General features: G+C 37.9%; 1 protein-coding gene across 2 annotated transcripts; it reads left to right on the top strand.

Annotated features, from left to right (window-relative positions):
* Nucleotides 1–2,818: 2,818 nt before the first annotated feature.
* Nucleotides 2,819–19,927, top strand: LOC102300338 (macrophage mannose receptor 1). 2 transcript variants are annotated; one of them, XM_042220390.1, is made up of 32 exons: nt 2,819–2,973; nt 3,195–3,551; nt 3,714–3,884; nt 4,461–4,616; nt 5,414–5,524; nt 5,768–5,905; nt 5,996–6,172; nt 6,448–6,602; nt 7,455–7,568; nt 7,987–8,102; nt 8,238–8,386; nt 8,475–8,674; nt 9,513–9,634; nt 9,808–9,880; nt 9,962–10,115; nt 10,440–10,478; nt 10,726–10,889; nt 11,007–11,071; nt 12,249–12,349; nt 12,485–12,627; nt 12,772–12,877; nt 13,964–14,088; nt 14,240–14,287; nt 14,474–14,509; nt 15,840–15,942; nt 16,413–16,645; nt 16,853–17,018; nt 17,197–17,364; nt 17,452–17,568; nt 18,370–18,531; nt 18,955–18,978; nt 19,055–19,927. In XM_042220390.1, exons 1-32 carry the CDS (start codon nt 2,910–2,912, stop codon nt 19,267–19,269), a joined length of 4,272 nt encoding a protein of 1,423 aa, XP_042076324.1. In that variant the 5' UTR covers nt 2,819–2,909; the 3' UTR covers nt 19,270–19,927. The 2 variants fall into 2 exon arrangements, with proteins under 2 accessions (XP_042076324.1, XP_042076327.1); XM_042220393.1 differs by lacking the exons at nt 10,726–10,889; nt 11,007–11,071 and having other exon boundaries at nt 2,820–2,973; nt 12,517–12,627.
* Nucleotides 19,928–21,213: the final 1,286 nt, after the last annotated feature.

The raw sequence follows: 21,213 nt of genomic DNA, 5'->3' as shown, positions 1-21,213 counted from the left end.
GAATCATCTCATATTATCATATTCTGTGAATGTAGGTTACATAAATGCTAGCTTTTGTTATTTCAGTTATGGTTAGGATAAAAGGTAGGGTAAATGGAGTTTAATGCATGTCCTAGTCAACAATCATATATGCATGCAGCAACCTGAAATATCAAGACAAATCAGGAAGGATCCATGGTTTCATGTTGCTGAAATCAGATTCTAACCATACCATCCAAATTTCACAACAAGAGCTCAGACTCACCAGACCAGGCAACATTTTTCTTCTATTGTGCAAGCTGACAGGCTGCTGTAGTCCATCTGCTTCAAGGCTTTACATGTTATACATTCAGAAATTATTTGAGTTACTCTTGCCTTCCTGTCAAGTTGTAGTAGCATCATCATTCTCCACTGACCTCTTACATCAATGAGGCATTATCATCCACAGAACTGCAGCTCACTGGATATTTTCTCTTTTTCAGACCATTCTCTATAAATCCTAGAGATGGTTGTGTGGAAAATTCCAGTAGATCACCAGTTCTTAAATATTCAGACTATATACACTACCGGCCAAAAGTTTTAGAATACCCCAATTTTTCAAGTTCTTTATTGCAATTAAATTTGTTCAAGTCCAATATATAGCTTGAAATGGTACAAAGGCAAGTAATGAACTGCCAGAGGTTAGAAAAAATGTAAGGTTAACCAGAACTGAAAAATAATAAACATTTCAGAATTATACAAACAGGCTTTTTTCAACGAAGACAAAATGAGTCAACAATTTAAAGCTGTTCTGCAGCAATGGAGGTTGACCCAGCCTTGAAAGCTACTACTAATTCCTACAGGTGTTCCAACTTTTCTGCATTACTTACAACCCTTTCTGTCTCAGTGTTGCAATACACTGTGGTACCTACCAACTGAGCATCGGTTGAACAGTATTGTACTGCAGAAAGTAGTGTGTTGCTAAAGAAAATGGCAAGAAAAAGGCAATTAACAATGGAAGAGAGACAGACCATCATAACACATAAAAATGTAAATTTTCCTACAGAAAATTGCAAAAAAAAAAGTCAAAATGTCAGTTAGTGGCTATCCATTTAACCATTTGCACTTGCTTATCCAGTTTAGGGTTGGGGGTGGTCTAGAGGCAAGGTACAACCTGGGCAGATTAACAGTCTGTCCCACAGTAGTGGCTATAGCTGTCAAAAATGGTATTGAGCATTTTTCTGAGTTTCTGCATCAACTTGTAAATTCTAACATTGGAACATTTGGAATTTTTGTATGCTTTTGTAGCTTTGTTGTTTGCTGTGGACTTGCTCAACCTGCTGAATTAAAGTTTTGTTCTGTTTAACCTGTCTACCTTCTTTGTCTGTGATTCATGACAATAAGTTGACACAAGTTGTATTCATATCATCATGATTCATGCTTAATAAAACAAGCAAGTAAGACCTATTCAGTTTGAAAAAACAGGCAATAATATTCACATGAAACCTGCAAATTTCTCTTACTGTCACTCTTACCCAGCTATTTTGTCTACTAAGCAGTTTATAATTTGACGTCTCAGCTGCTAAATTTTTGGATTTCTTCCTCTTCGTTAGGGTTCATTTCTCAGAGTTCCACTACCCACTTCCTCTTAACTAGGGCCTCTAAACAGTGTTTCAATTTTTAATTAGCCACTATGCTGTAGAAGATAAATAACTGTAATTGGCTGTGTCTGTGAAGGTTCTCAGTCATCCAGGTCATCGTAGTCTAAGGAGCTTGGAAAGAAAAGCGTCTGGACTTCTTTGAGTTGCTTGAAGACATTTCACCTCTCATCCAAGAAGCTTCTTCAGTTCTAAGGTCAAATGATGGAGAGTCCCAGATTTAAACCCAGTGGGAGTTTCCCCCCAAAAGAGGGACAAAGGACCCCCTGATGATCCTTTACCTAATCACATGAGCCAAGGTGTGAAAGCAGGTGTGGGTCCCAATCAGCGAGGGTTTCGGGTGAGCTCATTGTGAAACCTGGCCCCACCCTATCATGTGATTTCCTGAGGTCAGATGGCCCAGGATTTGAGTGGGCGTTAAGGCGTCTGGGAAGGGATCTCAAAACTGGATTATAGATGGCAGACAGATGGTGTCGTAAACCACCGCCTCTGTTCAAAGATGGTTGCTCACAGTGGACGTGGGACTCTCCACCATTTGACCCTTAGAACTGAAGAAGCTTCTCAGATGAGAGGCGAAACGTCTTCAAGCAACTCAAAGAAGTCCAGACGCTTTTCTTTCCAAGCTCCTTAGACTGTAATTGGCTGTCATCAGATATGTGTGCTTAAATTACCATTTCAAAAGAAAAAATAATCTATTACCTTAATAAAACCACTCTCCAGCCATGCAGACAATTCCTCTACTCTCTTTGCAAGCCAAGGCTTACATTGTGTGTTTTCTCCTCAACGTAACACTGATTCATCAGCTATACTCAATGTTGAGTTTTAATAATAATAAAGCTTTAATTGTATTGCACGTATCAAAACTGTTAATGTAAAGTGCATAAGAAAAGCACATGTACATCCATCATATAGGTGGGGGCAAAGACTAAACAGGATAAATGATAAAAACCGGTGAATCAGTTTAACAGAACCAGTGCATCCATGGAAAGTCCACTGAGTTCTTTCAAGCATTCACAGAAGGATATCATAACTTCCTCAGTGTGGTTGTTGCAACATAATTGTAACTGTAATTCTAGCACTTCCTGTTTCACACACTGATTTGTTTATTACTCAGTTTCAATCACGTAGTAATTTGTGTAATACTGGAAGTCGACAAGGCCCTCCTTGTTCCTCTGAGACAGAACAAATAATACTCTTAGGACTGGTGGTCAACAGTCATTCACACAAGCCTTAAACACTTTGCAAGAAATGCATGTATAAAGTTTTCTAATACAAATTGCAGGAATACTAACAATGAGGATAACTTGTAAAATCTTTGTGATCCTCATCCAAACATTTTATTGTTTGGCTTCAGATGGTACAGTAATCCAACTTTTAATTTTAATCTTTTGTCAGATTTTATTGATTTCCTCTGCTCTGTGTTTTTAAAACGAGCATGTTATCCTGTAAATTTATGTCAGCATATCATTTGGCTCTTCTTGTCAGCAAGAAGAGTGAAATGATTCAGAGTCAATGAGGCACCAAAAGCAATCCCAGTCATGGAAATGAAGTGAATTTATATCAATTATTTTTCAACAGACTCACCATTTCAGCTAACTAACAGGGGCACTGGTTTTTGTTTGATAAAAACGAATAACCACTGCAATGACATTCGCTGGACAACTGGTGATCGACTACTGGTTCTGCAGAGAAACAAGTGCCTGGGTGTCCAGGGAAAAAGTGTGGGCAGTGAAGTAAACCTCTACGATTGCGATGAAGCCAGTGAACTCCAAAAGTGGGAATGCATGAACGAAACAGTGCTCGCTCTCAAAGGCCAGGAGCTTTACATTGAGCTCACTGCAGATAACACAGCCATTCTCTCCAGGACAACAGGACCAAATAACCATCTCACAATTTCTGGAACATCCAGTGGTGCCTGCACAAGAACTTATAGAGGTATTGTGCCATGTGAAAAAGAGTACAATGCAATTTTTCTTAGATAAGAGGGTTGTATTAAATGGATGCACAGGTTTCTACCTAGCTTCATGTCTTAAAGCTGTTTGTGATAAATGTGTTTTACAGTCTTTGTTTTGTTCGTTTGTTTATTTGACCTTTTAGAGCTTTTTACCATCGGTGGAAATGCAGCGGGAAGGCCGTGTATGTTTCCCTTTCTATACAAAACTCAGTGGTATTCAGACTGTACTAAATTTGACTCCTCGGAAAAGCGTCTTTGGTGTGCAGTTGAAACAAACTATCAAAGCGAACGCTGGGGGTACTGCCCAACTATGTGAGTAATGAAACCAATTGAAGGAAATAATTGAACCATTAGGACCTACAATTATTTTTCAGAGCTCTTACAAGGATTAACTGATTTATTATATACTTTTAACTTAAGTCAACTCCCATAGCTGAACAGAGGCAAAAAAATCAACATTAAGTTAGAGCAGTAAAGTATTACCTTTACTATTGCACCAGTGTTGTTGAAGACTGGGGCCAGAATTGGCCTGGGAAAGACTCCAAAACAACCCACTGGAAGACTCTGGAAAATATGAAGAAGTGCATAGACTTTAAACTTTTAACTGTATTTTGATAAGTTCTGCTGCTTTTCTTATATTCCCAGTTTTCCTTGATCATGACTCAATCACTATTTCTATTCATACTACAACAAAGTCGTTAAATTATAGAAAAACAATTAAATGACAGAAAAGCTGTTCCCCCCCCCCCCAAAAAAGATAATTTTTCTATAATATTTGAATTGCATTGAAGGAAAGTTGAGTTTCACTGGTTAGGCCCACTAAAGATTAAAGTTACCCATGATCTAAAATGAGTTTGACTTATAAACATATATGCATTTTGTATATACAGCCAAGGAAGACTGGAATATGCACCCAACAACGGGAGCGTATTACCAGCTTAACATACAGTCAGCTTTGACTTGGCACCAGGCACAAGTCAGCTGCAAACAGCAGGGAGCTTCCCTTCTCAGCATCGATGATCCTCACGAGCAGGCTTATATCACAGGTAATGTGCCTCGGACACACTGAAAAAGTGATCATGTATTTATGTGCATACTTTAACTCCTGTAAAGTATATGTATCCAAACATAGTATTTTATTCTATTTTATATAGTATATTGTTCTTTTTATCTTATTCTATTCCATTGTTTTTCTTGACTGTTGCTCCCTGTAACTTTGCACTGTCCACTTTCTGTTGTGACTCAACAAATTTCACACGTGTGACTAATCAGAGTTTATCTTATCTTTTCTTATCTCTTATCTTTGTGTTATGAATTACATGATTTTCCCCCCATCATTTAAAAAAAAGAACATTAACACTAGTTTTGATTATTGCTAAGATAAGATAAGATAACCTTTATTAGTCCCACGCGTGGGAAATTTGTTTTGTTACAGCAGTGGACAGTGCAAAGTTGCATAGAAAAATTAGAAGAAAAAAACACTGGAATAATATATCCATAAGATAATGTACACAATATACACTATAATACAACGATGCCAGAAAGAGTATTGCACTTAGTGTTATTGCTATTGCACATGTGTGGATGTGTGTGTTTGATCAGTTGAAGTCTTTGTTGTGGAGTCTGACAGCAGTGTGGAGGAAAGACCTGCAAAATCTCTCCGTCCCACATTGTGGGTGCCGCAGACTGCCACTGAAGGAGCTGCTCAGTGCTGTCAGAGTCTCCTGCGTGGGGTGGGAGATGTTGTCCAACAGGGATGATAGAGGTTACAATTAGAGATTTATTTAACGCAAAGTGAAAGACATTTTTTCTTTTTCATTTCTGTACTCAATGGCTCCAACAGCACTGCTATGGAAAGGGGGCAATACACTTTGGATTGGACTCATCCTAGATCCAGAACATGGCTGGAAATGGATAAATGGCAGGCCTTACCGTTACATGAAATGGGACTCAGGTGATATAATATATTCTAGCAGATTACTGGTAAAACAGCTGTTTAAGTTAGCATAAAGACATGAAAGAGGCAGAACAGCCTGACTCACTATGACAGCAACAATAAAACATATTAATAGAAAATATACAATTTGTTAACTGAAAAAAACTGAAATGCATCTGCAAAAAGAAAGATAGAAATTGGAGCCCCGGTATAAGACTGTTGTAGAGTTAACATGTAAAGTATATCTATCATCATGTTTAGGACATCCACTTCCTAATCCGGGATACAACTGTGCAGTTGTTGATCCTAGTGTACGGTACCTTTGGCAAAGTTTACCTTGTAGCAATAAACTGGGCTACATCTGCTACAGTAAAGAGGCTGAAGAAGCTCCTACACGAGGTAAATAAAAATATCTTTTTTTTTCTTCAGATTTTGGTTATAGCATAACTGAAATATTCCTTATTTTATTACTTTGTTATTTATGATCAGCTGGGACAGGTTTTTGTTCAAACCCCTGGATACACTACAATGGCCACTGCTTCCACAGGAATCAGGCTCAGAAAACATGGTCTGAGGCTCAGGTAGCTTGCCACCAGGATGGAGGAGACTTAGTGAGCATCCACAGTGTGGAGGACCAAAGCTTCATCATCTCTCAGCTTGGATATAGTATGTATGGATATTTATTTAAAAAAGGATCATTGTTAAGGAACAAATAATTAAAACAAAAAATCCCTGTAAATCCTCAGGTGCTGGTCTCTATTCCTTGAATCAATATTTTGACATCAGAAAAATATAAAGACCATTGAGGTTATTCAAAAGATTTACAACCATGAATAAAAACAAGCAAACTGTATGGAACATGTTTTCTAACATGCATGTAATCCAATTGTAGATTTGGAAAAATACAAAAATGTCCTTTTGTTTTTAACCAACGTCTGCAGCATCCACTGATCAGCTTTGGATTGGAATGAATGACAGGAAGACAGAGGGGTTATTTGACTGGTCTGACCACTCGACTGTCGCCTTCACCAGCTGGGAGTTTGGGAAACCAGCTGGGTCTTCTGAAATAAAAGACTGTGTTCTCATGCGTGGAGAGGTACGCAGCATCATCGAGTGCATACGGTGCACATAATCTACACTCACTGGCCACTTTATTAGGCAGTTTGGCAGCAACTCAGTGCATTTATAGGGAGCCGTTGAAGTTTAAACAGAGCATCAGAATGGAAAACAAAAATGATGATGAATGCTTTCAGCTTTGTCTACTTTGAGAAGACAACAGTAACTCAAATATTCAATAACCAATACAATACAACCTGAGGCTGTAGAGCATTTCCGAACACTAGGGATGGAAATAGATAATAATTTTGTGATTCAGATTCCATTATCAATATTACTCATTGATTTGATTACTTGTCGATTCTCTTATCAATTCTTTTCGGGTTCTCATTGGCTCTGCTTTGAGAGTCACCACCATTGCTGAGCAGTATATCAAAAACATTATAGTCATGCAAATTAAGTGCACACTGTGTGGTCAGATGTTTGTGCATGTTGGAGTTATTTCCCTTCTTTGTTCTGATCAGTGTAATCATCTTCTCATTACTTTTGTTACCTGTTGAAGCTCAGATTCTGCCTGCCGGATTGGGGTCAATCTGCTTTCTGTGCAGGTGTTTGCTAAGAGCGTGAGTTGTGTCAGGAGCGTTATACATTTTTTTCTGTCCCGGATGCAGTTTGCACTTCATCAGCGCGCTCTCTTTTGTGCAATAAATATAACAGTCCATAAGCACACTGTAGACTGTACCACTGTCTTTGTCTTCCAACATACTATACTGAACACACAATGCACAGCATATACAATAAATATTTACATTAACATATGACATTAAATTTGTAAAGTTTAAAAAATACCAATACCAGTACTTCCAGATCTACTTATGGTACTTTGTTACAGAATGGAAACTGGGCAGATCGTGTATGCGAGGAGCAACATGGCTTTATTTGTAAGAAGATGAGTGCCTTAAGACCATCTGGAGAGGAAGTGGAGCAAAACACAGGCTGCAAAAATGTGGGTATAATTATGAATTTGTTTAAAAAATAAACCATAAGAATTGTGAAGTTATTAGGTTGGGGTTGAGGTTGCATGAAATAATGATTATTTAATTAAATGAATATTGTTTCCTGCAAAATTTAAAGCTAAAGAATAATTTCGTACAATGAGACAATTAGGTGAAAGTTAGTGGACTGGGTTGCTTGAGCATGTTGACAGTCATTTTTAACATGACCAATGTTTGACAAATACTGTTGAACCTGTTCACTCATTTCAAGCTCCATATTATTACTCGTGGGAGCCCCACACAGCTGCTGGGTCATAATAAGAACTGACCATAACTGAGCTTTAAAAAAAAATCTCCTTTTCCTTGTCATTGTTAAAAATCTGAATCATTTACAGTGTTTCTTCATGATCTTCTTTTCCATCAAACCAGGGGTGGAGGAGACACGGCTCATACTGCTACTTTATAGGAATACAGACTAAAACATTTGATGAAGCTAAAGATGACTGTAAAGGTTCCCTTTCTTACTTAGCTGATGTTTCAAATGGGTAAGATTTGTTTTACATGTCTTTATTCCATATGTTTTGAGTGCACAAAACAAAATGTGAACGAAAAACAAACATAAATAATCACATCAACTTTTGAAGCTTTTTAAACGGCTGTACTCTTGAAATTATTTTCAGGGTGGATAATGCATTTCTTGTAAGCTTGGTGGGGATGCGACCAGAGAAACACTTTTGGCTGGGGCTTTCAAACCAGAAAAATACTGAAGAATTTGTATGGACCAACACAGACTCAGTGAGATTCACACACTGGAATGCTGAAATGCCAGGTATGGTGACACATTTAACTCCGTCAGTAAGACATTGCAGAACGTAGTCTCACAACTAAATTTTTTATTATTTCACTGACAATGAAAGGGAACAGACGGGGTTGTGTTGCGATGAAAACTGGGATTTTTGCTGGCCTCTGGGATGTGGTGCCCTGCACAAATAAGGAGAAATACATCTGTAAGCACCTAGCCGAGGGGGCAGTTTTAACCCCTCCACCACCCACTCTTTTCCCTCCTGAGTGTGCATCTGGCTGGACTCGCCTGGGGTTTAGTAACCAGTGTTTTAAGGTACAATCTCAAGGAAAAACTTAATTTGATCAGGTTGTCCTAACTCATACTAAAGACAAGATCATATACTTATATATGAAGGGTCATCAAAAAGTTCCCAGTATAGATCAATAAAAGTGATTTAAATGTGCTAAATCTTCCTTTTAAACCAGCTTCTATTTTCACATCACTTCATTGCAATCCTGTGATCTTCATTTGTGCTTGTAACTCTGCAGTGCAGTTGTGATACGCAACTTAATTTTACATTTTGCGAAGTGGACAATGTTCCAGCGAGGTAAAATTGGGAATGTTTCAAGTTGGCAAGCAAAGATTATGCTGGTACGGCCAAAGTGCCACTGTGTTTTTCAGTGCTCGCTATAGTAGTGTACGCTAGCATGCTAGCATACACCATGTTTCAGGCTACAGTTCAGGTAATTCTGGTCTTGCTCTTCACACGGCAGTCTGTCATTGTGGTTGGAAACTGTTGAGCTAAAACCTGCAGAAAACTGCTCAGTCATAGCAGCAGACCCAGCTCCCATCAGCTGTGTTGATCCTTTTGTAAGACATTTGCACCAATTTAAAACAGAAGTTGTTTTTTGCTGTTTGTGCAAGTTTAAGGTCTATGTTGAAACTGCAGAGAGCACAGTGTGTATGATCAGAACAGCACTTCCAGAAAACAATTTAAAAACAGCAGCCTGACAAAAATTTAATTGTGTAATATTTTTTAATGTTTAAGTCCAGTAACCTTTTGATCACCCCACGTGAATACAACATCTTAGCCTTTGTACAGTATATAAAAGTTCTGTGACCTTGACATTACCAAATCACACTGAGCATCTTTATGCCGGTTGGTGTTAAGTTGTTTGATAGGTATTCTACACAAAAGAAGACCTGGTTTGAAGCCAAAGATTACTGCAGGGCTATCGGAGGAGACCTGCTCAGCATCCACAGTTCTGTTGAGCTTCAGTCCGTACAACCTAGGTACAGTATAAAAGAAAATAGAACTAGTTGTTATAATAATAATAATAATATTAATAATAATAATAATAATAATAATAATTGCTAGAAAGTTCTTCCACAGATAACTAATGAGTTGGAAAATGTCTAACAATTATTTTTTAAGTTTATATCAATAATGTAAATTTCTATTACAGATTACAAGCAGCTTGGATTAGACTTAGTGCCCCAGATCCTGACACAGGTTATGTATGGAGCGACGGAACTCCAGTAAGTTGTTCATTTTTAAGCATTATTCAGAAGATGCAATTAAATAAACAACTTTTTTTCATTGTTTCCTTCTTTTTAAAGCTAAATTTCCAACAATGGAAGATTGGAGAGCCAAACAATAAAAATAATGTTGAGTCTTGTGTGGAAATGAAACCAGAGCGCACATTCAGAAGACAATCTTGGAGCGACATACACTGTGAGAAATACAGCAAATGGCTGTGCCAGATCCATGCAGGTGAAATTGCTAACCAAACACATTTATGCATTTGTTGAAGGTGAACTGAGTGAGAGTAACTTTCACACAATGTCTTCCTAAGATTTACTGTCCTCAGATTTTGGAGTAAACATCAAACTATTGATAAAATCTTTATTTGGAAGCTGATTTTGTGTACAGATTGGTTTGTTCCTATATGCACAATTTCTTGGTTTAGTACCCATGTTCTTGAACACTAGGATGCACAGTCATAAATCTTAACATATTCTCTGCTTAGAGCTGTGTTGTAGAATCTCGAGTTCTCTGTCCAGTGTACTGTTTTTAAATGATTTTATAACAATACAGGAATGACCCCAAATCCGCCTCCAGACCCCGTCACTCCAAGTAAGTCTGGCATTTTTTTCATCAAACCTGAAGAAAATCACCTTTATCTCCATTTTTTTTTTGTTCTTCTAAGCACAATAAAGCTTACAACTGTGGGTTAACTTTTTAAAACCTATAGCTGATCTGTTGTTCAGTCCACTAAATTTTCAACCACACAACCACTATGTCTTCCTAAAAAAACAGCAAATCAAAAAAACAACAGTTATAGTGAATATAATCTATATTGCAAGTTTTGATTTATTTCCAGGCTATAATAAAACATCAGATGGGTGGTTTGAATGGAACAGGAATCAGTATTATATTAACAGAAATCAGATGGGCATGGAAGATGCTCGTCTGTACTGCCAGCAGGGGCATAGTGACTTGGTAACTATCAGCAGTGAAGCTGAAAGGGTCTTTCTATGGAAACTGGTGAGCAGCAACATACTGTACTACACTACTAGCATCCATTTCCACAGAATTTAAGTTCAGGTCATGCTACAAGTTAAGTATTTCTGATTCAGCCTCCTTTCTACATATCTGGGCTAGATACAAGACACAGGTCATCGTCCTTACTGGATTGGCCTCATTGTAGATCTTGATGGAACATTTGCGTGAGTATAAAACAAATAATGTTTCTAAGTAAATTCCAAAAAGTTGATTCTGTTCATCTGTACGGAGCGTTTTCAGTGGGAGAAATGTCCAAGTTGCTTCTTCAGTCTCAGCTGACTGCAGGTTTCACCAACCTTATAAACAGTACATTTGCATAATGACTGAAAGCAGCACCACTTAATGAACAATGGGCTAGCCCCACCCAATCATGTAGGGTGAGGCTAGGTTTCACAATGAACTCACCCGAAACCTGGCTGATTGTGACCTACACCCGTTTTCACACCTCGGCTCATGTGATTAGAGAATCATCAGGGGATCCTTTTGTCCCTCTTTGGTGGGTTACACAGAGCTTAAATCTGGGACTCTCCACCATTTAACCTTAGAACTGAAAAAGCTTCTCGGCTGAGAGGTGAAATGTCTTCAAGAAACTTAAAGAAGTCCAGACGCTTTTCTTTCCAAGCTCCTTAGACTGCCTTGAACATTAATATGCAAATTCTCATTCTAAGTAAATTACATAAAAATGTAAAAAGAGAAAGAAACTTAACAAAAATAGTTGACATATAGCCGATATTACCTGTTGAACACTGTGTTGTGTTATTTGCAATTTGAAAATTAGGAATCAGAATCTGTGAGGTGTCGGTCAGGGTTTTGTCACTATCCAACCAAAATTTACTGAACCAGCAGCAAAAGAAGTTCGAAACTACGCTTCACATTTGATAAAAAACATCATCATTAATTCTCTCTTACTTTTGCTGTTTTTCTTTCCCCATAATAAAATCACACAACTACATCCCAAAGTGCTCTATTGGACTGAGAGCTGGTGACAGCGGAGGCCATTTGAGTACAGTGAACTCATTTTCAAGTTCGAGAAACCAGCTTGAGATGATTTGAGCTTTGTGACATGGCTCATTATCCTGATGGAGGCAGGCATTACATGATGGGAATACTGATTCATGATGTGGAAACTCTTTTTTACTTTTAGGAGTACACTTAAAACTAAACTAGAAGTTTCCTTTTTTGATAAATCTTATAGTTTAGACTGGTCATCCTAATGAGAAGTGATTTGGCACTATTTAAAGATTTTTGAATTGACTTGAATTGTTCCTAACACACAGTGAGTGTAGAAGGTAGAAAAAAGAAATGCACATTTATGTTTTTGAAAATTTGTGTTTCAAAAAGCTGGATGGATGATTCTCCAGTCGTCTTTCAAGCGTGGAGTGAAAATCAGCCCAACTTCCAGAACAATGACGAGAACTGTGTGGCTATTACTCCCTCTAGGGGTGAGTAAGCTGATACATTTTCACTAGCTTTCATCCAAATATTAACATGAGTATAAAACACCAATGAAGTCCATTATCTGCATATTTATTCTTTCAATTACAAAAAAATATTTTATATTTGTAATCGGCTCACAGGGTTCTGGCATGATTATAACTGTGGATTTCAGCTTTCTTTCATTTGTAAACGCAATAGCTCAATGCCCGAGCACATTTCAGTGGTACCAACTGTTCTTCCAAAGGGTGGCTGCCCACAGGACTGGAAAAAAATTAATTCAAAGGTCAGAGTCGCTCCTAAATATTGTCTCCTAAAGAAATGTGATGTAACTCATCAGTGCGTTATAACACTGCATTTTAAAAACTACAGTTATGCATAAGAATGAGCAAATCTGAAGTATCACAAGCTGATCATTTTTCAACTACAGTGTTACAGCATCATTAGCAAGGAGTTAGAGACGTGGGAAGGAGCAAGAACACAATGCAAAAACAAAGGAGGAAATCTGGCCTCTATTCTCTCAAAGCATGTACAAGGTTTGTCCTTTTTATATTATACATTTTCTTTTATAACAAAGGAGTCAAAAGGTCTGAACCCATTCATTATTTGTGTTTTTATGCTCTGTCATACTAATAGAAAGATCTATTTATGTTACCAGGAAAAATATGTAGTGGACACATGAAAGTGTGTCCATAAAGTGTGGCATCTTTTCCTCTGATCCCCTCAGTTTTTTGGTTGCTTTTCTTTATCGCATACATTTTCCCTGCAGACATGCTGATGGGTTTCCCAATCATGCTTCATTAAGAAACATAGTTATGCTTTTGTGTGATGTGCATGTAGTAACCTGTGATGTAAACTGTCTAGATGTATGTAGGACAAGAGACTATTTTATTGCATAAAATAGCGCTGATCACGTCAGCTTATTGCGCTGCTGGATACACTTGGCTAGACAAGGAAAAATAATTTACTGACTCCAGTTTGTTGGTCTGGTGAGCCACCTGTCACCTGACTAACAGAGACTTTCCTCCACCCTGTCCTCATTCATAAAGTGCTTTATAAGCCTGAACATTACAGCTAAAAGGTGAATTTTCCTGCTTCAGTCCAGCTAGCCAAACAGCATACAGCCTTTCACTGCTAACAAAATAGAGAGTAAAAGTGGACAGTATATCCTCAGTCTCTTAACATAAAACTCCTTGCTGCAGCCAGGGACAGCACAAAAGTGATCCCCTTAAACTGATTTTTAGTTTTATTTTCTCTTGAATTACTGGTTCTGTTACTAGTTAGCTAACATAAACTAATTTAAGTCTATTGACCACAACCAACCAACCAAACTGGTCATGTAACATTCCGTACTGTCAGAAGATGGCAGTAAACGTGTTTTTTTAAAGTTTAATTTTAAACACTTATTTCTTAAATCCAGCTACACAGGCAGTGTTACATCAATGTCAGTTTTTGAGAGCAGGGCTCCATAATGTAAAACCATAAATGTAAATGATGACACACAGTGCTCAACAGTGCCCTGTCCTACCATTTTCTTAATTTAAACTGCTAACATGAAATTCAAAATAAGTATATATTTGTGACAAACACAAAACAATGTCTGTTTTTTATATTATTTCTAGTGTTTTTGACTTCTAAAATGTTGGACGCGCCTACAACAGACCTCTGGATCGGTTTACATTATTTGCTTGGTTATTCATTTTACTGGACCGATGGACAACCAGTGCGGTACACTAACTGGCTATCTGTGAGTGGTCATCAGTGTACTTGAAGTTTAACCTTGTCAGTTTTGTTATTCCTCCTACTTTAGACTAGCATTATAGTCATTTGTATAAATCTGAATTGCATACACTGTATTTCTGTGCATTGTTAAGCATGTTTAACGTACCAGTCTTCAGTTGCAGATGACTGGGCACTGGATGCTTTTTACGGATGATGAGGATGAGGTACTTGATTATTTAACTGGAAGGTGCAATAACACTTAATTTGTTACAACTCACAGAAAGGTCTGGTGTAGTTAATGATTCTACCACACGATACATTAAGCTTTTTATTTAATTGTCATTATATGTAATATACTTTCTCCTTATATTCAAATATCACTCTAGTTCATATCCTAATTTTCATTGCAGAGAGATCATCGTGGTTATTTCTCAAGAGATGCCAAGGTAACTACTCTCCTTATGCCACATTGAAAAAAAAACAGTTAATATTATTTACCCTTGCATACTATTTGTATTCTATATCTTGATCCAGACCAAGAATTCCATCATAGTATTGATACAATAATAATTTTGAATAAGAGCTCAATTTAGCACGATAAATAGTCTATCTGGAATGGATGAGCAATCCATCACATAACTGGAAGTCTGGGACTTCCAGATACAGACAGGCAAACTGGTGATGGCTAACCAACCAGCCATAGTATTGTGGACAAGCAGTGGAAGACACCCGTAGTGAAGGCAACAGTGGTCCTAGTGGTAACAAGGGCACCCGGGGCAGTGACCCCCAAACTTGGCGAGTATGTGCGGCAGATCCCAGGAACAACATACGAGATCTCAGGTTAGAACAACGCAGTCCTAGGAACAGCAGAGATACTGTGCAGCCTAATCCTTTATTGACCAGAAGGTCCCTTTCTCTCATGTTTAACCTGAGTAGCAAAAGACCGCAGGGGGTTTGAAAACGATGTGCCGGGAGTTCGCTGTTCTCGCCCTGGCTAGCTATCGAGCTGGTGGGTAACAGACGTCTCCAAAAAACGTCGGAGCACTTTTGCAAATATGTGATATCTTGATAAACCGAGCAGATATTTGAAGTTTACACAGCTCTATTCAAGCCTGAAAATATGTTAAAAAATTATTTTGTGACCCAGAAAGAGTAAAAAGAGTAATATTAAAACTAAGTAGCTGCCGCCATTGCTGGAAACTGGAATTGGCTGGGCTGCGCTATGAATTCTGGGATATGGTAGGCCACGAAGGATACACCCAACCCATCCTTCAAATCTGGGGAAAAGGAGGACGCATTTGTCGGCTGCATTTGGAGAAGTCTACGAATTTGGACAGCCTTTGTGACGTCGCTGTGATGTAATCAGCCTACAAATGCGGCCTCAGGAGGATGCAGCCTATGAATTTTGACACCCCCATTGACCTGGAACAGCTTCAATGTTCAAAAATTCGTAGCACCTGTACAACATTCAAAACATAATAAATAACCACACCCCATCCCCCCAAAAGAAAAAAAAATTAAAGTAGTATTATTTTTGTTTAGTCATCAAATGTCATAATAAAATAATGACATTTAGGACATTTCTCCTGTCAAATGTCAAAACACATCAAATTTGACCTGAAAAGTATATAAGGGTTAATAACGAATTAAAGAAATTGTTCACAGTAGTGTATTGGCAATAAACACAAACCATAAATATGGAAAGTAAGGCCAGCAAAACAGATCCAGATATAACCTTAGTTTCTTTATTTCTATTCTTTCTGTCTGTCTCACCAGAGAGGATGTGCTGTGATGACAACTGATCGTACCACTGGTATTGGGAAATGGGACCAAAGGTCCTGCAGTGACAAAAATGGATATATATGTCTTCGTAATCTTGGTGAGCCAAGATTTTCAAATGCTTGTTATATATATTTATTTTATTGTATTTTTATAATGTAGTGTATCAGAAAAATGCTGTAGCTCTATGTATGTAGCTCCTCCTGTTCCAACATATCCCTAAGGTGCTCTATTGGGTTGAAATTGTTTGGAAAAAAATGTTTGACTAACTATCAGTGCATTTTGTGTCATGGTCCTGGGTCTTCAAATCAATGTTTTGAGTTTTTATTTTGAATTTAAGAGATGATTTAAGTTCATGCTTTGTATTATTTGTCTTGAATGTAGTATTTCCTAGTGCTCCTCTGTTTTTTTTTTAAATCTAGCCTTATTCCAACAGAATAGTGTCACAATTGGGCAAATAAGTAATTTCTTCTCGGACGCAGAACAATATTCTAGCCTTCAAACATAGATGAAGCAAATTAAAATTGAATTAAGTTTTTTAACTATTTTATTTATTTTTACTGTGCACAGATCCATCTCTCCCAGACTCCCCTGAACCAACAGCTAACAATGGCTATGTGAAAATACTTAATGATTCAATCAAAGTTGTTACTCAGAAAATGAACTGGGATTCAGCCAAAAAGTACTGTGAGCGTGATGGTGCTAACCTGGCTAGCCTGCGAAATGAGTGGTCACAGGTCTATGTTGAGCTGATGGCTTTGGAAATGGAAGGTCCTTTGTGGATTGGACTGAACAAAAAGCAGGTACAGCACACAAATGGTTTCACCTAATCTACTTGTAACTTTACTAATGTAAATGTTTGCGTAATTATTTAGTTTTGCTAATGTACCTGATTTTAAAAAATCCCCTGTAGGGAATTTACACTCTGCATTTAACCCATTCACCCAGTGAAGCAGTGAGGCAGTGAAGCATGGAGCATGTTATATATCATCTTCATCTTTTTCCTTCAGACTGGATATTTCAGACCTATTGACGGCTGGGAAATGACCTTTTCCAACTGGGATCGATTTGAACCAGAAATGAAACAATCTTGTGTGTATGTAAATAATGAAAATGGAAAATGGAAGACTGCTGATTGCGCTCACAACATGGCCAGTGTTTGTATGAAGTCTACAGGTAGGGCTCATGTAAAATCTGATAAAGCGATCCTGCATTTCTGGCGCTATGAACTATTTTTTTTTATTTCCCTATTTTAGATCTGACATCGTTTGTTTATTGTATATCAGTACCAATTAAAGATACTTGAATGCTCATTGGATTTAAACTATATATCTGGTTACTTTTGAATTCACAGATGTTCCACCAACAGAGTCAACAGCATCAGTCAGTTTTCCAGGAAATTGCCCTGAAGACCCAGCATCAAGAACTGGTTATACCTGGATACCCTTCAAGGGTTATTGTTACCTCTTTGTCAAAGGAAGTTTTGACTGGGGAGATGCATCTGCACTATGTATAAGATATGGTAAGGATATGGGAATGGTGTAATGCAAATTCCCAGTCCATCAGCTGTGTTTGGATTTAACAATTTGTTTATCTTTTGTTGGTCAAGGTGGAACTCTAACCAGCATTGAAAATCCTGCTGAGCAAAGATTCATTTTTAACAACGTGCTAGTATTTAAAGACAGCCAACCCTTTTTCTGGATTGGCATGTATCAGACTCACAAAGGTACAGTCATTTTTTCCACTCTTTCATGGAAAAATATTAATGTATACTTGAAGATAAATAAAAACAGAACACATAAACTGAAAATTGTAATTGTAACCGTGACATAAAATATCTGGTTAGTCTGTCTGGTGCTAGTGTATTTATTATCTCATTCTTATTGGCTGTTTATGCCCTGTCCTTATCTTCAATGTCACGCTGCTCTGTTGTATCTTAATTGCCCCTTGGCAATAAATAAAGTTTCTCTGATTCTGATTCGGTCCCATGCTGAAGATTCAAGCTGAGTGTTAATTAACACAATCTTAGTGTTTTAATATAACATGTGATTAGTGACAGGTTGCTGTGATTGAGAAAGTGATTTTCCTGGACTCTCTGCAGTGACTTGTTACTTACAAGGTAGACCAGCCTTTGGTCAGATCCCCAGAGATCAAATCTCCCCAAATGATTAATGATTCATGTTGCATTCAGAAAGACATGAAACAAACAATTGAGACAAACTCAGTGATTACTTCAGACTTCTAGACGTCCACACTTCTTTTGGCTACCTGATCACTCATCACCTGTTGACCATTAAGAAGGAGGGGAAAAAAGCAAACTGCTAAACACAACTATGAATATTTGGTAGTGGAGCATTAAGGTGCTAGTGTTGTGTTTTCAGTCACTTCTACTGCTCTGAAGTGGCTAATTAATGTAACTTTTCAAGTTATTCCCCTTCATACATATTTCCTATTGCAAGAGTAAAAATAAAGTACCAGTTTTCTTGCAACTGAACTAGAGCAAAAGAGAAATTCTGTTTGTTTCTAGGCTTGTGGAAATGGTTGGATAAAACAGCCATTGATTTCGTTAACTGGGGTCCAAATGAGCCTGGCGGTATTGGAACCTATGGAGCAATTGCATCTCTAGATGGGAGTTGGACAACAGGAAGGGTGTATAATAGCAAGGGATTTATTTGTAAAGCACCTAAAGGTAAGTCCAGAAATAAAAAGAAATGGTTTTGTAATAGCACAAATGTGCAACACATACACTTAACAACATGTTTCAATTAGTGCTGTCAGCGTTAATCTCGTTAAAATGACGTTAACACCATAACCGCATTAATGCGGCAGTTCTCCATTAGCAAGTTAACGCAGATCGCCGTGTGGGAGGAGCTGCATGGCGCTAATGCGTTAACAACCTAACCGCGCTAACGCGTTGACACCGTGCAGCCCTCACACGGGGCAATCCGCGTTAACTCGCTAACGGAGATTTGCCGTGTTAATGCAGTTATGGCGTTAACAACATTTTAACAAGATTTACACTGACAGCACTAGTTTCAATTGATTTAGCATTACAGTACCAGTCCCTGCAGTGACACAGACATTTTTATCTTTTTTTAAATCTTCTTTTTAGTATTACAAGCACCAACAACAATTGGTAAGTTGTGTCTTTTTTTATATTTGTCTTACATTTATAATTTAGTTGGACTAATCTATGTGCTCAATCTATACAGCAAGTTCTTCTATAGAGGATCCTAAAGCCAATGGCCACATGGTTTTGGAGGTTTTGCTTGGCATTACTGTGACTGCCATAGGGATAGTCATCATCATCTTCCTGTTGAAAAAGTCTGGTATCTGCCAGTCCATCTCTGAAAACTTAACTACCTTTGATAACCCGATGTTCTTTAACAATGAACAGGTCCAGGCTGGTGTGGTGGGTGAAAATTAATTGGTATCAAATGCATATGATGAGAACTCACAACTAACTGTTTAATGTGTATACCTGCATAATCTAATAGAGCTCTGATTTAGAAAATTTACTTTTATTTAGTCAGTTAGCAGTAAGTGGCATATTTTCAGATAATCTTATTTGATATTTAATTGTGTGTTTTTTTTAAAATAATAAAACCTCCCAATTAAAAGATAACTGATCAGTAATTTTAATCCATACATTTTTTTTTCATCTTTTTTACAAATATAAATGTTAGAATAGCTCTACATGGATAGGTATAGATTGATTTTTGTGTGTTAACTAAAGTTGGGATGTGCATTTGATTGTAAATAATGCAAACACTGCCACATACGTGTCCTACTGATCCATTTTGTCTTTGAAATCTTGATCACATCTACGACAGACCTCTATCACAGGAAATGAAACATTTTGATTAAAGTTATTTACAAGAATAAAATATCGGTTTCACTTTTGCCAAAAGATTCATCGGATTTATTCTAGTACTTCCTTTGCTTAGTTTACAATGTCTCAGCATAATGTCTGGTTACACTAGTTAGTACAGTGCAGCGAGGAATGCCCAGACCTCTACATTGGAGAGACCATACAGCCACTTCACAAGCGCATGACACAACATAGAAAAGCCACCTCCACAGGACAAGACTCAGCAGTCCATCTGCATCTTAAGGATAAAGGACACTCTTTTGAGGATGCCAATGTTCACATTTTGGACAGAGAGGACAGATGGTTTGAAAGAGGAGTGAAAGAAGCCATCTATGTCCACTGTGAGCGACCATCTTTGAACAGAGGCGGTGGTTTACGACATCAACTGTCTGCCATCTATAATCCAGTTTTGAGTTCCCTCCCCAGACGCCTGAACGCCCACTCACATCCTGGGCCATCTGACCTCAGGAATTCGCATGATAAGGTGGGGCCAGGTTTCACAATGAGCTCATCCGAAACCCTGGCTGATTGGGACCCACACCCAGTTTCACACCTTGGCTCAGATGATTAGAGGATCATCGGGGGGTCCTTTTGTCCCTCTGTGGGGGGATACTCCCACTAGGTTTAAATCTGGGACTCTCCACCATTTGACCTTAGAACTGAAGAAGCTTCTCGGATGAGAGGTGAAACGTCTTCAAGCAACTTAAAGAAGTCCAGACGCTTTTCTTTGCAAGCTCCTTTGACTACTTAACTAGCAAAAATGCTTTATTTTATACACCCATTACATTTATCTACTGGTTAGGTTAGTATTTCTTCATTGGATATAAATGGAAAATAACATTTATGGAGGCATGTGACACACGACACAGGAGCTCTAGTTTTACCCTCCAACTTTATTCACCTCCAAACATGAACTGAGCATATTGCGCCAAAACACAGCAGAATCTTTCCTCCCAGCTTGGGTGTGAGTGGAGCCCTCTAGTGGGTCACCACACATTTTATCTTGAATGTGTGGTCATTCTTTTCCAAAAACAAAGCAATAACTTGTAAAAGTGGTTTGGTTTATTCACCGCTAACAGTAATTGAATTCTTCTGATGAAAGGTTTTGTTTCAGAGACCATGATGCTTTAAAATTATACGCTGTTGCATTCATAGGAGCGACCGAAAAACATGTTTTAGACCAAAACTAGCAATAATTTATTCAAGTGTTTCTGTTTCTGAAGCAGTGAAAATACCTAATAAAAAGAAAACTCACTTTCTCACAATGGGGAAAATGTACCGAACATGCATTGTAGGGCAATGTAACTGTTCTATGGTTTACTTTATATTAGGTGAACTATAGCTTGAAACATTAAAGATACCCAAAAAAGAAACAAGATAAATAAAATCAACTGCACCGTAGATCAAGGAACTCTGAAACTATAGATGGGTACAAGAAATCTAATTCACAGAAGACTCACAGTTTGTCCTCTATGATTTTCTTCACATTTACTCTTATTA

Source organism: Haplochromis burtoni, unplaced genomic scaffold (assembly GCF_018398535.1).
Source record: "Haplochromis burtoni strain Fernald_Lab_line unplaced genomic scaffold, NCSU_Asbu1 Contig_3, whole genome shotgun sequence".
NCBI lineage: Eukaryota > Metazoa > Chordata > Actinopteri > Cichliformes > Cichlidae > Haplochromis > Haplochromis burtoni.
Note: the sequence above shows the minus strand (reverse complement) of the source record. Positions and strands in the feature narration are given on the sequence as shown.